The sequence below is a fragment of the Athalia rosae genome, chromosome 1 (assembly GCF_917208135.1).
Source record: "Athalia rosae chromosome 1, iyAthRosa1.1, whole genome shotgun sequence".
Lineage (NCBI taxonomy): Eukaryota > Metazoa > Arthropoda > Insecta > Hymenoptera > Athaliidae > Athalia > Athalia rosae.
Window position 1 is genome coordinate 22,718,485 of NC_064026.1, and position 26,731 is coordinate 22,745,215.

At 45.6% G+C, this 26,731-nt stretch overlaps 1 protein-coding gene across 1 annotated transcript in view; it reads left to right on the forward strand.

The window, feature by feature from the left end:
* Positions 1-26,731, forward strand: part of LOC105691399 (roundabout homolog 2-like) — a 210,167-nt gene that overhangs the window by 81,431 nt on the left and 102,005 nt on the right. The window contains exon 2 of the mRNA XM_048650743.1: positions 16,520-16,828. Within this exon, the coding sequence (XP_048506700.1) occupies positions 16,520-16,828 (309 nt within the window). The remainder of the gene's footprint in view (positions 1-16,519; positions 16,829-26,731) is intronic.

The window sequence follows — 26,731 nt, forward strand, 5'->3', positions numbered from 1 at the left end:
CCGAGGGCTTCGAACGACTCGAACGATGTTAACCTTGTTTTAATATGAAATTATGCAATTTTGAATCCGAGACAATTTAGCCGTCCCTGAAACTGAACGATGAATGCCTTCGAGGCATCGTATACGGAGCTCTGGATTAGTTACTGCACCCTTCGGTGGCAGGCCTGCCAATTATACGTACGAAAGTATATGAGATACTATTAGACCATTGCAACAGGACTTGATTCAGTTCTCATATCCTGCCTCCTTATTTTTCGCTACAAAGAACATTCGTCGTTGGATTTCGACCGGTGTAATTTCGGGGTTCTCGTTACTTTTTTCGCGGGATCGTCGGACGAGGAGAATTCGCCCCACGCGAATTTCTCGCTTAATAGGTGATGTAACTTACCTCGAAGTATCGGAGATCGGTTGTCCGGCCACGATATATTCAACACGGGATGAAATAAAATCCGGCCCACACACGCGAGTCTCTTGAGATCAGCATAACGTTCCGAGTCGTTTGAATAATTTCTCGATAACGGAGTATCGTTCGAAATCCTTGCGCTAATCAGCTCTCAGGATCTATACCTGGCGGTGCGGCGCACCAGCGGGTGAGACCTTGATCAGTGATCAATTTTACTCTCGACCAATCGATAACGACGCAACCCAGTTGCATGACCGCACCGTTGACTGGCTGCACCATATACCATAAACGTGAGCCATAAAATCATGTGCGAAATACACCCGTCTTTATCATTTTCTTCGCAACTCGACCTTTTTATTTTACTTTTTCTCATTTTTTTTTTTTCATTTTATTTTATATACCTCCATCGCCCGTGGGCGAGTTTAAATTTTCGAATCTGTCAATTACGATGAGAATCGAAAGGTGAGAGATATTATACCACACCGCGCCGCCGAGCAGATATTATATTGTAGCCGACTTATACGAACCCGACCTTAATTTCGGTTAAGCGGAGTAAATCATTCGCCGGACTTTTTTCTTTTTTTTTTTGCCCTTTTTTTTTCTCACGTCCTTTATTTTACAATACACCCCTCGCAACTAATTTTCTCTATGTATATATATATATATATATATATATATATATATGTGTTCGTAGTTCTTTTTCACATATTATTTCATATAATTTATTTTTGTCGCCGCTCTGAAAATTCTTGCACAGCGCGAAGAAGGCTGAATCAAATGATTTGCGAGGAGCCCGGTCTAGGGCGAGGGTAATTTATTGAAACGTTATAGCTGCGGATCGTTCGTGGTCCTGCAGCGACGTCCCACCATTCAGCTGTTCTGCAGCGCATGAGATGCAGGCAGCATAGTCATGCGGCCGTCGAACGCTCGTAAAAATTCGATCGCTTTTAACCGACCATATATGCAGCGATGCGGCGGCTTGACACTTAACTGATTACCGTGCCCTCGGATGTGGACGGGTAGTTGATACCTCTTTACCTTTAACGACTTACGGGAAGACTACTCGCCTCAACAATCGAGAGCAACCTACTGAGTGAAGTAATCTTGAAACGAAACTGCCGAATCGCACGTTAACTGGCAAGTGTGAATTTTAGAGGCTTTTAAAGGCATGTGCGTAAACGTCAATGGAACGGTAATAAAAAAATTTCTTTTACGTTCCCCGTTCCCCAAAAGCAACCATGCGGACACTCGTGTGAAAAGAACAAAATCAAAGTCTCAAATAAGATCTAAATTAGTCTCCTTATATAGTATCTATGTATATTCGATTAGCAACTCATTTCGTATATATCGATCGGCAGGTGTTCTCTCCAATTTTTGTAACTGATCCCATAATTACGGTTACCCTGGGGCATGATTTGAAACAGTAATAATCTCGAAATTCGACTCCTGGAAAATTTCATCCGTGACATAGATATTTTTTCGTTCAATTTTCGTGATTTTTTTAACCCTGTATCGTTCGTTGTTCAAATTTTTTTTTTTCATCGAGTTACCCTCGCCAAATAATCACCTGTCAGCTATTAATTTTTCGGTGGAAGATCCACCGCCACTATTACTACTACTACTACTACTACTACTACTGCTACTACTACTACCGCTGCTACGTACAGTCGAGCAGTTCGCTAGAGGCGGTGATATTGTGATTGAATTATACAGCCATCGGCATACGCGCGGTGTACATGACACGGTATCCAGTCACCGATAATTCATTGGTAATTCAGTTATCTGAATAGGACACCCGGTACTTTCTTGTCACCCCCGCGCCTCAGATTTTGCTCTCCGGGAATGCCGTGTATGAAAAAGCACGGGATTTTAGTGTGCCAAAAAGCAACACCGCGGAAATATCGGACAATGTTACAGCTGCAGTTTCGTTTATTCGAAGCACCACCGCGACGTGTTCGCGGGGCCGTTGACCCATTTCTTTCAATTCGTTTTCTCTTATTTTTTCATCCACCATTTACCCTCCGACATGGAGGCGTGTGAAATACTGCATATTCCGGCAGAAATAAATTCAACGATGTTTAAATCGACGGACCGATTTAACCGAAAGAAAATAAGAAATAATATAAATAAATAATCATGCGTCCGTATTCACGGATGATCCCTGAGGATATTTAGAAGCGGTCAATATGGAGAGTTGGTGAATGGTCAGTTTTTGATTTCACGTGTTTCGACAACCTCTCTCAACCCGACTGACAAGTATTCAGCGATTGATTTAACCCAACGAATTCCTCGGAGCTCCACGCGAACGATTCGCACCTTGCTTCGACTCCTCTAAACTTAATTGACATTTTATTCATTTATTTATTTCCGTTTTCATTTTCTCACAGGGCACCTAATTTTTTATTTCACAACGCGTACCTGTAGAGTAGAAATTTCCTCGCTAAAACTCAATCGAGGGGATGTGTTTATGATAAAAAAAAAGAAGCATAAATATTAAAAAAAAAAAAAAAAAAAAAAACGCGTAGAGATGATTGCTAAATAATTATAAGTTTATATAGAATTTTCTGTTGCACGTATACATATATAACTCTGTGTAACGATCATCGTTCTCCTCATCGTATTCCATGCGTCGTTACCAACCCGCCCTACGAGCCACTGAGTTATAAATTATTTATGTTTACAATGTTCATGAATTTTTATACCCCATCGATTTATTACAGCTCACTTGTCGTGTCTTCTACGACGTTGCTGCGTGTCCCGATCATTTCACTATATTGTACAGTACGCGCAGGTTCAACGCTCAATACCATATACGGAAATAATTATGACGGAAGAGAAAGAACATTCTAGACTCGATCGATTGTCAGTCCCATTTATTTTTCAATTTCATAAAGCAACGATACAGACCGCCGTTGTAACGGCCGACCACGCGGCCGCCGAGAGTAATTTTTGTAATTGACCCGCGACTCACTCGCTAGCAAATTTTACGCTCCGTTCTACCTCGGAGTTGTATTTCTTCACTCTTTATCTCGCTTTTCGTCGCGAGATCTCCCCGCATTCCACTCTGGTTATTAGTTGAGAGTATAATAAAATCTACCGCCGGAGGATTCCGCCGACCGAGATATCAAGATCTTGGATTCGCGTCTCGCTTTGCTTTACCGGTAAGACATTCTCATTTCCTCGGGACTGCCATCGGTTAGTTCGGAATCGCGTGATTAGCGTGTTTACACGTCGTTTAAGCTCGTCCAGGGTTATTATAAAATGGTCGTATATTTCGGTAGATGTTCCCAATTATAATGTGACACTCTCGGCCTCCGCTCCGACAACATTCCGGTCCGTAACTCGGAGCATTTCTCTTCTCTCGCACATAAAAGAGGCTGACGTTAGGCCTGAATACTTACAACATACCGCCATCTTATTATGGAATCCACCTACCCACCCATTTGCGGGATGATTAGCTTTCCAGATACCCGCGTATATTACACAGATTGCGAATAGCTCCGTTAATGTTTTCCCTCTGATAAATACGTAATACGCGAACGTTGTACGTACAACGAGCCAACGCGGCGAAATTTCTCAACATTGATTTATAGAAATGCCAACGACGAGTGCTTCGTTCGTGACTTTGATTTTTCGATATTCAATTAGCGATCGGGGATCGGTTCATCACCTCCTCGATATCCCTCGTCGCGAGGGGCTGATTTAACGCGTAGTTAACGGCGGTCAAAAGCGCTTTCAATAATTCAATGAATTAAGCTAATTACTTTGAAGCTCGCAAAAATTTCCCCTCCCACTTATAGCCATCGGATATTTTGGCGAGTCGATGTTTCTTATGCAGGGAGAAACTCCTCGGCTGCTAGTATATAAAATGAAGGCTCACTCTGGCTGTAGATAATAAGGCAAGTGATGGACATTACACACTTTTTTTCCTTCTATAAGCGAACGACTGCTGCCCGATAAAACCAGGAGGTGGCAGGTCACGTTTTCCACTCATTGTCAGTAAATTCAGATGGGATTTACTTAATTGCGTTAATTAATTATTCGAAATTTCGTCGGTGTTATACACGACGCCGTTGATGCATCCAATTTTACAGAAAATTATTTTCCTCTGGACACGCAACGCACGCGTGCGTCGTCACGCGTTCTTCTGCGCTAGGTACGAACAGTTCGCGTCTTGATAAAACCGTGTATAGCCACAAATAGTCTAGATGTAAACTTGTACCCGGTATTCGCATCGTAATAACGAGAGAAAGTACAAAGCATACATCGAGCGAATTACAGAGAGATTCGAGTATCGTAATTAATGTCAGCTTCGACTACTGCCGCACGGAGTTAGCGGAGAGAGTCGATCTGCATATTATGGTAGAAGAGACGAAAGAAACAAAGCAAAAAAATTACCGCAGAAGCCGCATACGAACGCGGTATGTGCATAACAGGGTGGTTCGGTATCGGTTACTCTGTAAGCGAAACAGCAGAAAGCAAGACGGGATAAGATCACCGGGGCATAGTTAAGATATTTAATTAAGCCATTCCTCTATCGGAGAAACTATATCGGCGGGCGTATAATGCGACGCGCGACTTATCAGAGTTGTGATACAATTCTACGGTGATCCGATTCGCGCATAAATCTCGCGGATGGTCCGACGTTCGAGGTACGGCAGCGCGACTTGTCAGATGTATCCTACCGTAGGACTCGATCGTTCCCGCATGAGGATTATAATGCGGGATTCGACGGACCCCTTGGCTCCAGGCCTGAATAGATTAAGGTCTCGCATAGTCGGTTACTCGGGTGTAGGTATAACGTACATGCATGTAATGGATAAAAGCTGGTTAGAGTGGCGCGATGTAATGAGGACGAAAATGATTATGCAGATCAGTTTCCCGTCCGATCCCTTCGTTCGTTCGTACGTACGTCGGTTCGATTGGCCCGCTGATCGAACGTCGTGTCGCCGCTCCGTCGAGCGCGCGGCTTTTCTCTCGTTAATTTCACCTCCGACGCGGAAGCGCGAGACGACCAAGTTTTTTTTAGGTAATTTTTGTCCCCTCCCCTCCTCCACCGGTTCTCTCGAGGCGCCGGGCGTCGCGCGAATCGCTCTCCAATGCGACCCGACATTTCAAAAACCGTGCGCAGATATACTCGCGAAGTCGGTTATTACGGGCAATTAATCATTCGATGGAAGTAGCGGCTATCGAAACTGGATGCGCGGAGCCTCGGAGCTTCTGTACCACGTATGTGTACCTCGCGGCAACGGCGTGTCCGTATCTGCCTACGATTACTCGTGGGTCAAAGGTCATCCGGGTCGAGAGCTCGCTTCACGCCGATGAATGGGATTTCATACCGTCAAAAAGTACCGACTCGAGCCGGTGTTTACATCATTTGCAATATTTTCTTAACACCCTTCGAACCGTTTGATATATCGCTGCGAAGATAAGAGAGACTCGTTTTAATGGGGATAATTTGCGGCGTACCGGTTCAAGCGCCTTTTTACCGATTCATCGTAATTTCGAACGAACGCATACGGCTGAGAGGGGGGGAGGGGAGGGGGGGGCTTTGGAAGGGCGAAAAATAGGTAGGTAGACTGACGAATGGGTATGCAGAAAGCAACCGTGGGCTGCACGCTGCGCAGACGAAACTTCGTATGATTTACCGATTAGCGGTGGAAGGAGAGCTACGGCGATATTCTCGGGACGAAGGAGAACGCGGTATTATACCGGCACCGCGTACGAATACCCTTAAATATGTTCGAGGCGACTGCAACGCGAAGTTCGAGGCGTAGGTAACGGCCCCCGTCGTCTTCGCCTAAGTCCTCTTCTTCATAAACACGTATAACCTCCTACGTTCGGGGCTAAGTATAGAGCATCTTGGGACTCGAGCGAGACGGCCGTCCCTCTTTTACCTCCGCTGATGTACCGGGCATCTTTTATAACTCACGAGATTTCCGCGGGGAATGATGTCTTGATGTGTCACCGTCGAGATGAATGGCTCACGACGCAGCGCGCGGCACAACCCGTGATTATCCCGTCGTTTGCATGTAAACTCCTTTATTTTAGAAACTTAAATATTTATCGAACCATCCGACCGTATTCCGCTAAAGAAGATGTAGGAAGTCGCTGATTGCCTCGGAACCAGTTCTGCTTAATATTTTTCATCGAAAACTCCCACGAGGGTTTTACAAACCGTTGCGATCGTACTCCTCCCAACACTCCCGATCTCGACATTCCATAATTCCTTCTGGTACAATTTGGCCTGTATCGAGTTTTGTCTACTACGTTCGCGATCCTAGCGTTTTCCAGATAACTGCGAACAATGAATAATCGTATAATTTGCTCAACGTACGGGCGAAAATTACGGAGAGAAGATATCCCCCTTCGAAAACCGTTGGGTATACAAACGCGTGGAACTGGGGTGGACAGCCAGGAGACAATATCGTTTCACTTCTCGTCCCACGTGGCAACGGATTTACGGTGTTCCGTGAATCGCAACGACCGAGTCATACCCCGGTCGTAAACCATGGGCCGACGAAATGACGGGGAGGCAAACGCCGGCTGGTTTGAAGAGCTACGCTCACGCGGAGAGGATTCGTGAAATGTTTATAATAAAAATTTCGGACCGCAAACCGCAGCAACCCTCGGACTTTCGAGCGTTCGCGCGAATCGTAGATTTTAAAATCGGGACTCGACGGCAGGTCGATTTACAAGACCCGCTTCATTCGTCGGTTCTATAGGGTACACATATGATATACCCACGCGACACGGTCGACACGGATCGGCTCTCGAAATGTGCAAAAATATATCCCACTGGCACCGAGCCCTTCCTCGCGTACCTTACAGGATTAAGTTCATTTTTTTTTTTTTTGTCTTTTTATCAAACTTCAGAATGACCTGGAATTATATTTACTACCCGTTGTGTGCCGAAGAATTACGAGCAAACACCGTCGGGGGTGCGCATCGCGCGGGCACAATTTACAAATTTATGGCAAGAAAATCTTACGGATAAAGTGTACCGTATAGGTGAGATAGATCTTCTGGAATCTTTATTGTTACGGAAGAAGAAGAAGAAGAAACTAGTCGCGTTATTTGCGGGAACCAGATTGTCGAAAATCTAATATCATCTGTAAAATAAAGGAAAAAAACTCGGGGTACAAAGAAGGATCGGAAATGATGTGCGAGTGTCACCGATGAACACACGCCACCTCGAAGCCGATCAGGTGTGACCAACAACCGCAACGAGTTATCGCTCGTACGGAACGTATTACCCGGTAAACGGGCAATTAATCTTCGTAGTAATGGAATACCGTATACGTACGTCCGTAATATAAATTCGCGCTGTCTTTTTTCGCGTTGTGAAACATTACCGCACACCCCGTACAAGGGTACAATAATAGAACATCTAACGAAACGACGATACGAAGAAGCGGTTTGCGGTGAGTAAATTACAAATTTACAGTCGGTTATAACTCTACAGATAAATTCACATGGTGAGTAAGCGAGCCGAAGACTCTACTTGTTCGGTCCTTCTCCCCCGACCCTCTTCTTCTCTCTTTCCCTACGTAAAGCTCGTTCCGTTCGGTTTTATTGGCCTTCGTCTGCCAGCTCATCCCGTAGGATTGAGTCGTCGGATACGAGCGTCGTGGGCTGACCGACCGTCCGGACGCCACAAACGACGTTGAATGCGACGCTGCTGTAACGACGCCTTACCGGTCACCGTCCCGTATAGTCCGGATGAGCCCCAGGGGGTCCCAAAGACCCGAAGACGCGGAGAAGACACGTTTTCTCTCCTATAGGAGGAGAGAAGCAGAAATGTTTATAAGATTTATCGGGTGTTACGTTTGTTCCGCTACAACGGACATACCACATGTATATCACATTACGCCCACAGTTTCGAGATTGACGCCGACTAGACGATAGGGAAAGTCGTTTCTCTTCTTTCGGCCCGAGAAATTCGTCGTACGATTCGACGACAGTTTCAATGAAAATTCCGAAATCACGTTGAAAAACTTTTTTGCCGCTTCGCAAAAATTATCAAAACGGCTGGCTGGCGTTCGAATTATCAACAGGTTTAAAAATAATCATCAACGCCCGGCGAACCGACAGTTGCAGATATTCCAAAACCTGCGCGTGCATACCTCACCGAAGATTCGAATCGATGAACGAGTGACCGAGAACGAAACCATCCCGTTCTCTCCCCCTGGAACGTTCGACTGTCCTTTACCGTCCAAGCTGACCACGTATACCCGTACGGGTATAACAAAGCAGGTTACAGTATATCGCGAGGCACGCCTCGTATACAGACGTCCGTCCGAATAACATGGGCACGCGCCACTTGGAATCGAGACACGCTATATTCGGTCGACAAATACGTCAGTCGCGATAATAATTGGGGGTGACGCGGGTCTCACCGCAAACGCTTCGGTGATACGAAATATTCTACAGTGTAGGTATACGAGGTGCGTATCTCCGAAAACCCTAACAGCTGGAGTTGGGTGAAACCGACGCGCGTTCGATGATACGCGCTGGTAGAATCTAACTGGAATTGGGTCTCGTTGCCACTCTCTAACAAGAACGTGTTACCGGTTACGAATCGCGACTGTCCCGCGCTGTCATTGCCACGAATCCGTTCGTTTCACCTTTGTCTGAATTCACTTGACCGTTCGCACCTGCGATTGAAGTAATTTTGAATCGGTCTCCTGGCTGCGAATGACGGATAACGGACATCAGTCGTAGGTATCGCATGATTAATTCTGCCGCTTCGCCGACGAAAAACGGAAGTTGCACGCGAACGTTGTGCACCTTATTTGAATAAAAAGCGAGAGTGGTGAACGTGGGATTATTCTCCGCTGATCATTGCCAAAAACTTTTCTTTCGCTTTTCGGCAAACCGTTGCGTACCGCGAAACAACGAAACTCTATACGTTGTATTGCTTCCGCACTGAGAATGTAATATCATTTTTATCTCGCCGAACTGCAACGCTCGGCAGCTACCCCGGCAAAGTATCAGAAAATTCACGAATTCGCTTAGACAAATAAAAACGGAGAAGTGCAAGCGCCCGGGTTTGATACGGTATAAAAACGTCGAGGGATCCATTTCAAGTTATATAACGTCAGAAACTGTTTCACCCATCAAATTGTACGCACCATCTCCGATGGAAAAGCTTGCAAAAAATGTAAAGATAGATTGATCTTCACCTCCCATGAAACTTTATGCGTCATTTCTTGCTCTTAAAAATTGACTGGGATACGTTCGCGTATATTTTCCACTGTACCGTACTTCTCGTGGCGCATTCAAAGGTTGGAAGAATCCACCAATGTTTCCGACGGAACAACCGATGCCACGTAGATTGAGGTGCATGCATACATCCAAAGAGTGTATAAAAGTGCAGACGGTAATCAGAAGATAAGAGATTTTTATACGAGCACGCGTTCCACTCCGCTCGTTGTTCGTCGCATTTTATACTTCCGGTTGGCTAGACGTCGCCGTACTAAAATCACGATTCAGACCAGCTACTACTCCTGTTCCCGAAACGCGGCACGATACCGCGCGTCTATGAACGCGATGATACCCCTAGCCTGGCACTTTTTCAAGACAAATCTCAGCCACCAAAGTACCCGTTGTACACCCGCGTGCGGTATACCTTATTGTTAGTTCCGATTGTTCGAAGTTGGCTGCTCTTCGCCGCTAACGCGTATTTATATAAAATTTGGCCCTCCGTATACCTACGTGTACCCGTGTACTTCACCGCGTTCCGTCGAAACGAAGAAATTCGACGCGGTTCATCCGATGCGCCGATAGCCACGATCTCGCGCGGGTTCCTCCGTATGCACGTCGCGCTCGCGGATGCTCGCGGACCGCGCGATGTGCAAAAGTATTTTCTCACAACGGTCGGAGGATGCGTGCCTCTCGGCTGATGAAGGCCAGGGGCGATCGAGGCGTTTTCGAGAATAAATTGCGGCGCAAGAATTTCGCTGCTCGTGTCTTCTGTAGTTTTGCGTCGTTCGTACGATGCAGACCTCAGGCTATCGGACGAAGTTATACTCGGTCTGCGAGGGGAGTATGAGAAACCGAACACTGGGGTATTTGGTAATACCTACCCCATGTACGTACGTACCTATCTACCATGTGCATATCTATACCGGAATCCGTTTGCCACAACTAGTTTCTGATCCGTCCAACAGCGAAATGCCCCGGCCGAAGATATTTCAACTATCCTTCTCTTGGGATATCGAAATATTAATGGAATTTATAACCTATCCGCTGGTTGTTCGGACGTACGTGTCTACGAGGTCTGCAAATTATACAACTGATTGTGAGAGTAAATCATGTTTGAGGTAGGAGGCTGTCCCGACAAAGTGACGAAAAATGTTTTCTCTTCTGTACGTTTTTTCCCTCCGTGTCCGGGAAGTCGTTAGCCATGCTCTCGTGTCACCGGGCAAAAGGTGTGCCGGGTTATCCGACTTCAAACCACACTTGGTAGAGTTTTATTCGATTTCTATGTCCCAACGCAGTTTAGCGAGCAAATAGGTGTATCGGGAATCGAATTTCTAAATTTTATTTCAAAACTTCCCGAGTCTTTTACCTTCACTACCATTTTCACCGTATTTTTCTTTCTCCTATGCGAATCGTGCGCCCCGAACGCCCAGGGCGTTGTTGTATTTTTCAATCAGGCGAAGGTGGCTATAGGTATAGCCTGTATATTGCATACCTGCCCCGTTCCTCCCTCGGGAGATAATACTCCGCCGTTTCGGTTCCAAGGACACGAGAGTCGGGGTAGGGAGGTACCGAGGGGTGGCGAGGGGTGGCGATCCCCCACCTGCGAGCATACTCCTGGGAGTAGAGAAACATGAAATTCTGCTGGCTCGAAATTCTCCGACCTCCCCGGCATCGTCATCTTTTCTTCGTCGCCGCATTCTTCGTCAGTTTATTTATTTCCACTACGCCACTCGATGTTGCGTACACCCTACGCCTAATTTTTTGTAAAAATTTACACTTTTTATTGCAATTGTTTGTTTGCTTGTTTCGCTTCTTGCATTTCTCTCCACTTTATTTTACACCCCACAAAATGCTGCGGATAATAATTTTCTCATCAAGCGTCCCTCGCACGCCTAATATCTTTCTTTGTTTCTCCTCCTCGTCTCTCGCGTTTCCGGCTCATCTTTTCCTCTCTCTCTCTCCCTCTCTCCCTCTCTCCCTCTCCACTCCTCTTACATGCAGTCGGCTAATGTCTTTATCACGAGATCCACGACGGCAACGGCTGCGGAATCGCGGTGGTCCTAATGATGTTGCCGCGTCGGGTGTTCGCTTCTCTCGCCTTTGCACCCGCTGGTCTAGCCACAACCGGCGTATCCACTCGGTCATCACGCGCGGCACCAGCAACACGCGGTCATCGTTGCGCCCAACTTCCGTGATGCCAACATCGCATGTCTCCCGAGAAAAAAGAGAATCGCCGAATGCCTCCGTAAATCATCGCGAGCGAAGCCCAATTTCCAATTTATTCGTTCCTGACCCCAAATCTATAGGTAGGTATGTATGTACACCGGCGGTCTTTCTCCTCACGGATATTGCCCTCTTCGCTTTCCTATTCAAAGACCAAGTAACGTTGGAAAGCTCTCCGCTCTCCGGCTCCGGGGATGAAGGCAGCCAACGATCCGGAGTATATTCTCATTCGTTACCGCACCTTTCGTAATTTCCATTTCAATGCTAGGCTCGACCGTTGAATTCCCAACGAAATCCCAAAATCTCGCACGAAGCAGCCTCCTTTCAATGCTTTCGGATCGTTGCTGGAGCGGGCCTCCTCTCCGCATTCTCTTTTCTTTATCCCACCACCCCGCTGCGCGATTCTTCCCGTCTGGATCAAACCTTCGTGATCCTCGGTAACGTGTTTCTCTATTTCACGCGGAGGCCAGCCTATTGTCTCACGTGAAGCGAGACCCCGTCTAATTATAATCAACACTTTCAAATCTGATACCAAATACCAGGATATACTCCGATTTGCGAAAATACCCGACAACGCTCCGCGACTCATTCCCATACTTTGCTACATCTAATATCTAACGGATACGCGCGCGTTCGCTTCTGCAACATCGAGAATAGCAACGAGGAAATTATCCGTCATCTTTTTGAAAAATATGGTTAGCTGAGGAGAAATAAAATGCGTTCATCCTCGTGTCGGATTAGTTATGTCGGCTGCGTTCATTGTCAGTTACTGACTGACTATGAAAACCAACGAGGAACTCGCCAAAAGACACGTTCTACGCGCACGATGTGGTAGACTTTATAATTGCAGCTCGATTGTCATTGCCCGTATTTATGAATGTGCACATAACACGAGTACCATAGTTACCTTCCGCTCGGTCGAGCTTGCGCAAAAATCTCACTCTTCACGGTTACGTAACCATGTATTTGGAGCGTGAATTATAATTCAGTACAGATATACGGAAGTTACAAAAAATAAACGGATCAAAATTGACTTGGCGAAAACGAGACTCGGTATACCGCTCGATGAATAGTCACATTATATCACACGTTTACACATATTCCGAACTAGGTTAATTGATATCTTATCGATCCTTAGCGTAGGATTAGTTCGTACGTCACCACGCACCGCCGTAATCCGGATATTCGCTTTTTATTAATCATCGTAACACCTACTCCGCTGCATAAACCTTTTCGATGTGAACGTATGTTTCGTCTGAAAACCGTGTAAATATTTTCCGTCCCGCGAAACTTGTACTCGGGGACAAGTATGATAAAATAAAATAGATAACGTGCTTCATTAATTGGATTTCGTATACTCGTCCTCGGGGTAGAAATTCCGAAGCTTGACGGTAAAAGGGGAAAAGGAAAAAGCGGATGAATCGCGCGTGCCTTGCGCGTTTATGCGGTGCGGCAACCGACTATGAAACATGCTACGGTGTGTGCATGTAAACGTAGGTAGTTTTGTCGGCGGTACCCGCTTCAAACTACCCACCTTCCGACTCTCGTTATAAAATAACAAATGAAAACGATGAAATGGGAAGGGAAAAAAATTAACGGTAACTTGCAAAGCTCGAACAGTTCCAGTGATTCTGTCAGTTGTACCTACGAGTGTATAATATTACGTATGTAGATTCAGAACGCTTCGAGCCAAAAGTGCCTGAAAATCCAATATTACGTTGCGAAAATTCGGTACTGGGTTATTAAAATTGGTACGATGAATTTATCATACGCGTGTACCATACGCTTCGATCCTAACGTTCGTCTGTGACCATAGCATGAATTTTTTCACGTCGCATCCACAATTGTTATCCGTTATATCTCATCTGTTTCTGCGAATCAGATTGCCTGCGTATTTGAAATAGAGAAATAAAAAAAATTATAAAATTTAAACCATTTTGCGATCGCTGCAAAGGATATTTGCATTGACAAAGAAGTGCGGAAATTTTTAACCTTTGCCAACTGCGTCCGTTGCGATGAAAATTTTTTTATTTCCTAGTTTCTTTATCTTCTCTACCTCGTCGCTTGTATTCTCGGCAACGCGATGATAGAAAAAAACTGATATGCAGCACCGGAAATGAAAGGCTGGGTGATATTAAAAACTATTCAACATTGCATGGTAATAAAAAGGAGAAGAAAAACAAGGTATAGAATTCTCTCCGCACGTACTCGACTATGGTAAATACACTTGCTGGCCTCAGTTGGAGTTGAGAAAAGCTGAGGTACATATGTTGAATCAAAAGGACTTTGTAATCATATTTTATTCAGAGATATGCATAAAACATTGGTACGCGTCCGTTCGCGTCCACTTTTATTTCGGAAGGGAGGAGGCATATTTTATCATCTGCTGCCCTGGTCTCCCGCTACCGGGTATAACCTTCTGGTATCCGGTACCGGGTGCATCGGTTGCTGGTTTGTTGGAAAGCTGGTTCTAGGTCTGAGTTATCCATCGTCTCCTTTCAAATCCCATTACGTAACGCGGTAGTCCCTTCGTTCCTTTTTGTTTTTTTTTTTTTTTTTTCAATTACTTTTCGGTCGCCTTCCGCACCAGCGTTGTATACCGACCACCGTCACCTGCGCGTGCGTATGCAAATTATTTGCACCATCACCATGTAATATGAATCACCGTAGCGCCACACTCGTCAAACTTTCGCTCCGTTTTTTCGAACAAATCGCATTTTTTCAACCATATAATCTTGACCTAAACCCGCATTATACTTTTACCGAAACTGGTTTTGTCTGAATCGATTTACCAACTGGGATGCGGTACACCCGCGACTTCGGTTTCGGAACCGAGAAGATGAACCGGGATAATACTACCGGCTTTCAATCCGGTTATTGCTTTGACGCTTGACTTTCTACTTCTGATGCCTGTACGCGGGTATGAGATGCAGACTTCTATATAGTTTGAGGTAGCAGCGGAAACGAGGGAGATATTGTCTTTCGGTCATCTTTCATATCCTCGGAAGTATTATGTAAATTTACTGGACAACAAATAGTAGTGAGCGAAAGTTTTCGATCCGAGTTTTTCGAGTTCAACCTTTGAATCTTAACTTTCATCTTTCTTAAGTTCGAAGTAATGATGATTCTCGCGATATTACTTTCGAAAGGTTTTTCTTCAGATTTTTTCCCCCCATCCTTTATATTTTTTTCTCAGGTAGCTACCGACATAAGAAAACTAATTTCGACTAATAGCTCTCGGCCGACTCCTCGCAAACTTCGCTCGAAGATCGATTAATCGAATCGTATATAAAGACCTTTAGTCTCAGTCTCGCAAATCAATTATACCTACCCCCATGGCAATATCTTTCGCTCTGCACTTGGGCATACAAGCATTTCGCGATGTTGCTACCTACTTCGAACAACAATTGAGTAATCGAAATTCATTCTCCTTTTATCGAAAAACTTTCTTCGACCGTCGAGCTTTCAAAGTTATCCGATGTATTTTCTTTTTTTTTTTATTTTTTGCTCTAATACGTAACCAGAACCGTGTGTAGCTGATAATAGTCGAGGCACGCGGGCGTCATGTTCTCTCCGAACTGTCTGTCACAATCAAAACTTGGTAGACACGGAATGAAACATTCATTACGAATCGTTTAGATCGGCGTGACGCCCTAACATGCTACCGGATTGTAAATTTCCAACTAATTCCACGGCCAGAGAATCGCTCTCGCTGAACTACTCGGACTGATGGCTCTATGTCTGAAAGGTAGACTTCGCTCAATTCAATTTATATTTCATAATTTTGACGCGGCGCAAGCAGCCACGATCGCAGTCGTGTCATACCCGTCTAATCTCTAAAAGTGTACATAGAGGGACGTGCAGTTGTTAATTGAATCCTCAACCTGTCCGTAATTCTTCAATAATTTGTAACTTCGGGAAATTCATGTTCCGATTATCCGCGATGCGACGACCTTTTTTTGTGCGCACATCCGATCTATCTCTCCCGTCAGTTTTACGAATCAGGAAGAAGAAAATCGCAATCGTTAACGACGTAGTCGTCTACCTCGTTAACGAAGCGTATCGAGGTAATGGCGACCTTGAAAGGACCTCAACTTCAGTCGCGAGGTGATACTTCTCGTCTTGTAAGGCGCAAACCTACGCCAAAGTACCACCTACACGCGGTCAGGCACAAAGCTCTTTCTTCGAAAGAAGCACCACCACCCTCTTCCACGTTGCAATTATCGAACGAATTCCCGGTAAGCCTTGAAACGCACCGTGCAATTCGTAATCAATAGCGTAATGTCGGCTTTACATCTCGTTGCGACAACGCTGACAATATGAGGCGTGATTTAAGATTTACGATTATGGGCTCTTTTCTTCTCTCGAAACTCCCTAGGTATGTCGATGCGAAGGCAACCTTAGCAGGCTACAAACTCACCGCAAAATACCAGTCTAGACTTTCTAGACAGTGGCGTTGTCAGTCATCGCCGTAAACTCGGAAGAGATTGATTAATCGCCGTGAGTCGAGATCTCCGTGCGTGTTGGTCGCCTAGGTAATTCACGCGCGATTCAATCCGTCCGTACGGACGCGACTAATTACGTCTGCTGAAATCCCATTTGTGTACGTACGTACATCCAACGTATTTGTTGTATTCGCGTCAACGAAACAACCCTCTAACCGAAGCCTATTTCCTTCTGTTTCAGCGCAATATCGATCGCCTCGTATAACGGAGCATCCGTCTGACATAATAGTGGCAAAACATGAGCCGGTCACCCTAAATTGCAAGGCAGAGGGTAAACCGGAACCTACGATCGAATGGTTCAAAGATGGTGAACCCGTCAGGACTTCCCCCGGTGACGCGAAATCCCATAGGGTTTTGCTGCCCGCTGGTTCGCTATTCTTCCTGAAAGTGATGCACGGGAAAAAGGAACAGGACGGAGGTGTCTATTGGTGTGTTGCTAAAAATCAAGCCGGAAGTGTCACCAGCAGGAACGCCACGCTCACCGTTGCAGGTAAGAAAATCATTTTCAGTGCGATCGCCGTTACGATCATCGCGAAACTTGATCGGTACGATATCCGCATAATCGACCCGGGTGAGATTCGATGCACCGAACCAGATGTGAATCGTTTCAGTCGTGCGATTCCGCAGGTATTAGCTCTGCGTTACCTACGCTGTCTAACCGCACAGCAGCATCCGCTGTAGAGCGAAGTGCGTGCCGTTATATGTATAGTGTAACAAAATTAACGGTCGCGACTTGATTAATATTAGCTCGTTCTGCACCCCCGTCATAGAAACGATTCAGAGGATGCCGTATATGGTTAGGTTAATTTACAGGGTATGTTTACTTTAGTATGTAATTACGACATTTGCGGCGCCTAACTCGCCATAATAAAGCGAAACTCTGTCTACCAACTGGGCGCTCTCCGCGAGACCGTTGCCTTAACGATCGCCAACTGCGGGGTAGCTTCGAAAACGCGTATACGCAGCCGAGCGCAGCGGATCCGAAGGACAATCGCATCGACTTTAAAAAACCCCGGAAAGAGAAACACTGTTATCACGTGGTCGCGTACACCGATCCATCTACAGCGTGTGAGAATCGAGAAAATTCCGATCCCTCGAAGAGTTCGTACAAACGTATGATCGGCTCTACAGCGACCCCCGAAGCGGAGTTAGATTAGACTTCTCGTGGATATATGTTTGAACGGACTCTAATTGCCGGTAAAACAAACGAATTGTCTCGGTATCAGAAACTCGCATAATTCTCGCGTAAAAGCTGGCTAGGGTAATTAGCATTAATTACGATATGATAGGGAGGAATAGTATAGCGGACGGTCGGTTAACCGGCTTGTTTACAATTCCCTGACTTACTTATCAAAAGGGTATAATTCCAGCACACCTTCGCTATCTTATCCGTTGGGTTAAAACCGAGTCGCACGAACGTACGTACGTACGTATAGCCAGTGACACGAAACAAACCGCTGGACAAACCGTACCCCGACACACATTCGAACGATTGTTATCGTCGTTGTTATTAGTTCGAGATTTATTTTCACCCACCACTCGTCCTAGTTCACACAGATTTTTCATTCGGAAGAACCGAAAATTCCTGACACCGTCCGATGGATAACTGGAAAACAAAAAAAAAATCCAACCAAAAACACACCAAGGATAATAGTGTCGGCGATAAAATTAAACGAATGAATTTTTAAGATACGAGGCGCGGTAAGGGATCCACGACTCTGCACGTGACTTTGCCCCTTTGTTTCGCGGTGGTGCGACGTCGCACTTTGTTTCAGCGCTGTGCCATCTTTGCCCACGCGACCCCGATGTAGGAAGTGCCACTTTAGCCCTGCTGTATTGAAGTACCGCGAACCGCATAGGTGATGGCGCGAGTTTGAACTGTTTCTCGTCTAGGCGTGGCCTCGCTTCGCTATCTTGCGCTCACCGTGCCGCAACATATTTTAAGCGTATAGGCAATAATTTATCGCCTACTTTTTCTCAGTTTTTTTCCAATTTTTGTAACAATCCTTTTTTTCTCTATCTCGTTCGCGTCTATTTTTAGCCTAGGTTTTTCTCGCAGCTCTTTCATTCTCGTTACCACCTCACACCTTCACCGCGCGAGTCCCGCGGCTACCGACGATCGCAAGCGTGGCGATATCAACCTACGGAACTAGATAGCGTCCTTCGAGATATCTGTACACTCCTTTCCTTTCGGTCGAGGTATTTCTCGATATTTTATGTATCTTTACTTTTACCCACCGACGAATCGCTCGGTTAACGAAGAGCGTTGGACATTTCTTTATTCGTCAAAGCAGTATGGGTGAAGTCAAACGGAAGACGGTCGGTATTATTCGGAGAAGATAAAGAGTACGGAGAGAACGAGGGATGATGAAAGCACAGAGGGAATTACTAAATCTTCATTCGACTTTCTCAGAATGACGAAAGTTTGATAAGGAAGCTTTGTACACAACTATAGGTGTGTAGGAGACCAGGGAGTCTGCCGCCACTCGCGATGAACTTAAACACGCGTTTTGCAACTAAAATATTTGGTCTACATTTGAAACACACAAAACAATATAACCTGCAACGAGTAAATCCTCTTCGTCTTCGTGTATAATAAATTAGCTTGTCATTGCCGAGATTTCTACTCGGAGCTCCTTTGTTCCTCTCAAACCCGTACGGTATAGAGCGAAGGAATAATCAGAGGTAAATACTCGACCGGCCGCGCGTAGGGCAAAGAAAATACTCGGGGTAAATTATGGGCACAGTTTTAATTACGACGGTGATAAATCTGTCGATAGTCCTCAGTGATCTAGTGACAATAATAACGAAACAATCGGCTATCTCTACCTATCAGCGATATTCATGCGTACCGTAGATACCGACTGGCCTATAAATCACCCGAGATCGCGTACAAGTTAAAGCAATAGTTCTGAATGTCGACCCACCCGAACTATGGATAAGTATATCGTTGTTACGCCGCAGCGACCGGTAACGCTTCCATAAAATCAACGCTTATCATTTTACTACAAACACGAACTATACGTCGGTTGTTCTAACTTTGTTTATACGCTGACGACTCATTTGCCTGGGACAATTGTTAAAAGTTGCACGAGGTGAAAATTATACGTTTCAAAGTTTTCTTTGCGTTAAAGTTGACCGAAACTTTGTCGGCACATTATACATGGTCAGTAATTTCACCCGAATATTGCATTAATGCCATTTGCCCGGGTCGGAGACCGTCGTGTTTTCCGCTATGTATGCACAAGGTCCCTTCAGGGCGGAATGAGAGTGAAAATAATTCTGATTCATGATACTCTCCTCTCACCTCTAACAAGGACCTTTGGACTCAGCTGATCAAACAAACAAACTCCAAAATTTAGCCCGGCCTTAACGCGATACGAGGGAGAGTTGACTCACTCGGAAATCCGGCTGTTAGGAGGTACGCGAGTTTCGTCGCAACGCAACCGTTCGCAGGTGAAAATTTTGCTCTTTCCATCACCTTCGTTGAAGAGAATCAGTGACGTTCGGATGGAGAAAAAAACAAAATTCATCCGCAAAAGAGATTTTATTTCAAAATCAGCTCGATGATTCTCTCGATTACGGGCTTTCCGTTGGTACATGCCGTGTACATTCGTACGGAAATTTGACGCTAGACGATCGTGAAGGTTGGTGACCTTCGGGCCAAAGTACTCCAGAAGCTTCGGCGCTAGCGAGCAGTGGGCTACTTGTATTACATGTAGTGTTCGTACGGTTACGTACACCTACCTATAATATATATCCGCAGCGAACGTGTGCCGGCGGAGTACGTATCTTAAGTTACCAAGTTCGGAGCGTAGACATATATTTCAGGTATAATACCTTACGCTTGTCTTACAAGACACACGATATCTACGTGCTACGTTATACTCCTAACTGTCAACGCCTCGAGATAAGATAGACTTTCAAAGCGGCATATTTCGAAATTCGCTACTCGAAGGCACGGGCAGTGGGAAGAAATTATTGAAATTCTACCGAGTAAGATTTTCGTTGCGGTATCATTGAAATATTGGAAGATCGAAGTGTGCCCAAAACTCGTCAGATTTTCTGGCAACGGTATCGAATTCCTTACACTTTATACTCACGGCGAAATATGCGAAGGCAAGTAGCTCGTTGCATCCTGTGACGCGGTACGCGGTGGATGCGGTTACAAGCTCTTTGCAAAAGAAAAAAAAAGAAAAAATAAAAAATAAAAATAAAAAGAATTCAAATAAAGCCACAAGCCATGTTAGGTCGTCGTAAGAACAGAAAGAAGGTCCTGTTTAGAAACAATGGCGTTGTCTCCGACCGGTGTGGCACGCCTGTCCGCCCCGACTTACCCTAACGTTCTCAGGTGAGTTAAAGACAATAGGAGCGGCCACCTACTCTACATACGGCCCCATTAAAACAGTAAGCCACGCATTATAATATACTTTCAAGTTCGACTCCGACTTCGTGGCAAACGCCCGCGTACCGGACACGTGGACGAAAATCCGGAATGGTACTTGACTCGTTTGTCCGATGCCGTACGCGGGCAACAGGAGGATTTAATAGCCGGTAGTGTTTCGAAATTGAAATTTTCATTCGTCGTGATTTACGTGTCGCGGAGTAGCGTTCGGTAAAAACAAACTGCGCGATGCTTGGATGACCTGAAATTATCACGGAAACAGTACACCGAGAACATTTTCCAAATGGATTTTGATTGCTCGCGGCCATACGATACCTCCAAGTCTTTTTAGGTGCAGGAAAAAAAGGAAGGATTTGTAAAATACGGTGTCCGAGCCTCTAATCAACGTCAATCGATCGATCGATTATGGATTAACGACATGTGATCACGGATAACTTAAAATGACCTCGCATGCGATCGCTATACCGCAGTACATGAGCGCCTCAGCGTCTGTAGGAACGATATTTCGGTCGAAAGAAGCACGTCACGTCGGTCCGATGATTTGCGTTTTTATTAGGATAGGTCATATTTAACCGCGCTGACAGGTCTAGGATACCGTAGGGCGTACATTTTTAATCGATACGCACGAAAGTGAAATTATATTTTCGAAACTCGTTTCTTGCTCGCGGTAATGATAATCCCGAATCGGGGTAGTGTAATCATTTAATCAGACGCTTGGTTTTTACTCGAATATATCTTGGCGGTGCGAGAGTTGATTACAGATATTGAACGTCGCGAAAAGCTGTCCGTTATTCCGTGTGGCACGGTGTTGAAGCATCGCTGGTTTCTCTCGCGGCTGGTGATTCGGGAATTTCGTCGGAGGGTATGGAAACCTGTGCCCGCTAGACTCGGTAAAGGAAGCGAATTTCACCTCCATTAGCTAATAACTTGAAACGCGGCTCAGCGCCTGTATATTTCGCTTTTGTTTCGTATATACCGTCCCGATCCCCCTTCGCGAGGTGAGGTAAAACCGTTTCTGCTACAAAGGTCCATCAACTAATGAGTTATATTATAAGGGACGAACTACGCCGACGAGGGAGGACACGGTTCAGAAATACGGGGTCAAGAAAACCGACCGGAGAATCCTGCGGCTAGCTCTAATTAAGATTACGTGCTCAGGATTGCGGAAAATTAGGCTAGCCTTCGATCTCTGTTGAATGGTAACGGTCTCGTAGTGTAATTCGTAAGGTAAGTTCTCGTCTCGGTTGGGAGAACAGCGACAGCGTTACCGCGGCATCAAGTTCTCCCAAACGGTCGGGACATAGAGTTTATTCTCGGCCAAGAATCGTCGATGATTTCCGGATGAGAAACTTAATTTTGGTCGAAGATGATCCGCGAGAAGACTGTCCGAATCGGTGAAATACTGACTCTTCCGAAATTGAATTCTAAAGCCATGTGTTCTTTTGTCGCTCTTGAGATTTATGAAGAATTTAGATCTGTCGTAGGATTTAATATCATCAGTGAATGCCTGTGGGGGATTATCCTTCTTCAAAGAGTTTCACGTTTTATGGGAAATATATGAGGCTCAATTTGCTTGATAGAGCTGGGTCAGGTCAGGTTGGGTTCTGTTATTGGTAAGGCGAAGCCTCACTTTTGATAGGAGCACTTTTGGTCCTCTCATACCTATCTCGGCTCTCCGCTTTTCCACTTTCCTTATATCTCCCTTATAACCTGCAATCTAGCCTGCCGTAAGGTAAGCGTCGCTTTAATACGTAATTTACCGGATTGAATATTCCCCGAGTCAGAAATAGCTCTAGGCTTACAGAATCGAATCATCTTATCTTCGCGGAGCTCGCTAATTTCGTCAAATTTGTATTCGTCTTGGTGATAATTTTCGACACTGCCGTTGAAAAATCAGATTCTAGCTCGTTCGGCTCGACCCCGTTACCCAACAACAAACGCCGTTCTACAATAAAAGCGGGCACAAAAAAATCACGTTTCCGTTCGTTAGTCCCAAAGAGATAAATACGTCACCTGTGTGCACGAGCAAAGCGTACGCTGCCGCACCTGGACAACGTAAGAAGTTCTCTCAATTCTCTCGAGGATTTCCTCCTCTGGTTTAATGCTTTATCTGCGGATCTAGAAAGCCTCTACTTAATAGAGATGCTATGATAATTGATGTCTCCCTAACCGGCCGGTTACCTTTTACGGTCCGACGTGTCGCCGTCCGATCAAAGCTTTACTTCCCTTGCCGCGAGTACGAGGTGAGGTATAAAGGCCTGTTTAGTAAGCGATAGGACACAACGGGCGGGTACGGAGTAAGTGTTTGATGAAACGGAAGGAATATTTTAAGTGACGATCCTGTCGTAGATAGCGAGGTTTTCCTCTCACTGAGAATCGGGAAATCCCCAAGGGTTTATTTCGTAAATATAGACGCCGACCGGCTATGTGGAGTAAGGCTTCTCTCATTTGGAAGCTTTCCCGCCTCCACCGTGTAAATTCACTCCGTCGTATTATGCACGTCTACAGTCTCGAAGGTACGAAAAAGGATCCACATTTTACTCATGCGAAAAATTGCGCTATCCACCTAATTATTTTTCTTCTCGGTCACAAAAGGTACCACCGACACCCGCGGGATGGGTATCCGCGTATAACCCCGTGAACGTTTCGCGGGCGTAGGAAGAAGGGCAACTAATAAAACAGAGAATTTAGGAGCATCTCTTTCCAAAACACGGCTCAACTTCGATTTATATAAGCCCGGCGGCCCGCTTTGTTCGTCGTTTAATTTGCAACGAGCTTCGAGCAAAATGGAAATTTGTATAGACTTATGGAGGTTCTCACCGAGACCCCCATCGGAGTCCTAAAAATACTCAAATTGGCTGGCGTATATCATTCGGGAACTTTATTTTATATTTATTTTTCACGTTTTTTTCTCTCGTACCCGGCTGCAGAGGACAGAGGTGCGTGGGTGTCTCTTTTCCCGATCCTTATTCTTCACAGCCTGCTCCCCATTCGTCCGTTTTTTCTCCATCCCTCTCCAACAACTTTGGAATTTAAATGAGCGGTTCAAATTTATCGGTACAACGCATGCGTCTTACGCCGTTCGGAAGCACACGCGATGACAACTTACCGCATCAGCAAAGTAATTTGATACACATGTCAGTTACCGCTAGGGATTATCGTGTCTTCTTTCCTTGTTATTTTTTCGAAAATATCGAGACGCGACTACCACCATATCATAGGTTAAGACCAGAATCTGGTAGTTTATTTCTAGAGAAGATTTGATTTACAGGAAGCCCCTAGCGCCGTCCCCTACCATCGACGGTACATACGTGGGACTGTCGGGAAATATTTTGTTTCCAGTGGCAGGTGTTTTTGATATAGGAAACGCTTTGAAGTTTCTTTATACCAGCTCAACGGACCCCTTACCCTATAAGTTTAACTCTCGCTTGATCTGATTTCGTAATCCTTTGCCACACGCTCTTAGCTAATGCCTCGTAGTCCCTATTTCTGTCTTTGTCTGTTTCTGATTTTCTTTTCTCCAAAAAAAAAACACAAAAACAAAAAAAAAAAAAAAAAAATGAACCGGAAGTGTGATGGGGATAGGGAAATAAATCGAATTATTCAGCCACTTGCCGAGCGACTAGAAATAAAAATTTAAAAGATGATACATCTATGTAGAAAGGTTCAACTGTATAATATAGTATAGCGAGACACATTTCCCTCTTGAAATAGACGCTCTGCTCCTACCCGACTCGAAAAGTATAAAACCAGACTCGAGCACCGACCCGAGGCAGTGAAATCATTTTTCAGATTCTCGTTAGGGATTTCTTCGTCGCATTCCTCCGAAGCTCCCGCTTCTGCTCCTACCGTTGCCGTTGCCGCGGCTGCTACCACGATCGGAGAGTCATCTGGATGAGGCGATAGACTGCGTACTCCAGCTACCCTGACCAGGATTAAACTAAGGAGTAAAGTGCACTGGCAAAGGCGTAGCTCCCGGCACAGTTGAGATAGGGCATGAAATATGGCGCATAGATGACCGATACCGAACCTGCTGCAACCGTATAAGACTCCCGCTACGTGTTCCCTTCGCCGGGCATATGGAAGAGTAACTGAAACCCACCCCGCCTTATTTTCGTATTTCTATTTTTCCTTTTTCCATCTATTTCTCTATTTCATCCGTTGACAAGCTCTCCGCGGTCGTTTTCACTCGGCGGTGAGTTTTCACCGCGCGTGTCTCCACTATCCGCACCTTCCTTATTTTTTCTCTTCTTCTTCTTCTTCTTGTTTTCCTTTTCTTTCGTCCACCGGCTCGCCCTGTATCGTGCACGCGTGTACGTCTCGAACTGCGTCTTTATATCGGTTTCTTTGGGAGATTCTCACGCGAGGGTCGAGCTCGGAATATCGGAGTCTCTAACCAGGTGAATCGAGGTGATCGAGCATCCAACGTCTCGCATGTCGCATTGTTTCGCAGACGGAACTTCGCCGCTGCAAGAGCAGCTCGGGGAAAGCCAAGAAAGAAACGCGGCGAGGCGAACCGGCTATCGCGGTGGCTGTGAGAAATCACACGCGATAATCGAAGACCCGGCAATACTTCACCGGGATACAGAAAACCGCGCACACGCTCCCTGTATAGGCGGTTCTCCGAGTAAAGAGTCCCGATTCTACCCGTACTCGCTGCTACGGTAGAGTTCACGAGGTCTTTCCAGGGGCAAAGTGATAAATTTCCAATACGCTTGCCACCTACTACACACTGTCGTGGCCTCTGCAGCGCGTATCGTCGTCCTCTCTGGTAAATGGATGAACCATTTGGTACATTTGTTCGGGCGTACATTTTTCATTCATTTTTCACCACGTGAAGAGTCTCGAACGATAACGAGCCCGCAGCTTTCGCCCGGTTTTCGAGAACGAAATTGCGCGTTGTTCGACGGTAAGGGCGAAGACGAAATCAAGCCTTCGTCGACTCTCTCTCTCTCTCTCTCGCTCTGCGAAACAGCTATTTTATAATTCCTGGAAAATTGAAGATAACTCGTCCCGAGCTTCTCCGTTACCGGATAACACGAAAGCTCTCTTTATCAATAACCCTGCGGGTATGATCGATCGATTCGCCAACGACGCAGGGAGACCAAGAGAGCTCGGACGGTGAAACGAGCCGATAACAAACCCGGCTACATGTATTTACCTGGTTATAGCAAACGAAAATCGTTCGAGAACGCGGAAACTACGGGAGGACGAAAAAATCATACCGCGGGTTCAGGTATCACCGTTTTACAAATACCCTGCAAGCTAACCGAAAGGATCGAATGATAAAAGGCGCGCTCGGAACTTCCCTGTAGCGCATCATAACGTGATCTCCGGCTCTCGCCTACTCCCCGATCATATTTTTTACCGAATAGCTGAGTTTACGCGAGTACGACGCGATGCCGGAACGCGATACCGCGATTCTTACTCCTACCAGTTAGTCCGCTTGTCCATCCAATTTGTATCGCGACCAGCTAAGAAGTCAGCGAGTAGAGGATGGTCTCTACTGGCGCACCGCTATTATTCGGAACAACAAGCCACTCACTCGAAAGTTGAAACCAGCAGAGGCGGTTTCAGGGCGACACAGGTTACGAGGGAGTAGTTTTACAATATGTGGCGTGACACCGTCGGTATTACTGATTACAGATTAGGCCTCAGAGAATAATGCCAGTCACCTGACTCGACCCTCTACATAATAATCCATAAAAGCCGCCCTTTTATAATACCCGCAAGAACAGTACCTCGCTCACATAGGTGTACCATGCGCCCAAGTAACAATTCGGCGACTTCATCGATCGCGCACGGGTCACGGTGTAGATCAATAGGCTTTCTCTCAGATACAAAACTAATTCCAATAGTAATTGAAGCGTTGGTTCCTTTCCTGTTAGTTTTCGAACCACGCGAGTTTCTTACAAACCGAATGAACCGACAATCGAGTCGCATCGTGCAACTGTTCTCGCAGCATCACGTCATATAAATTTGAACGAT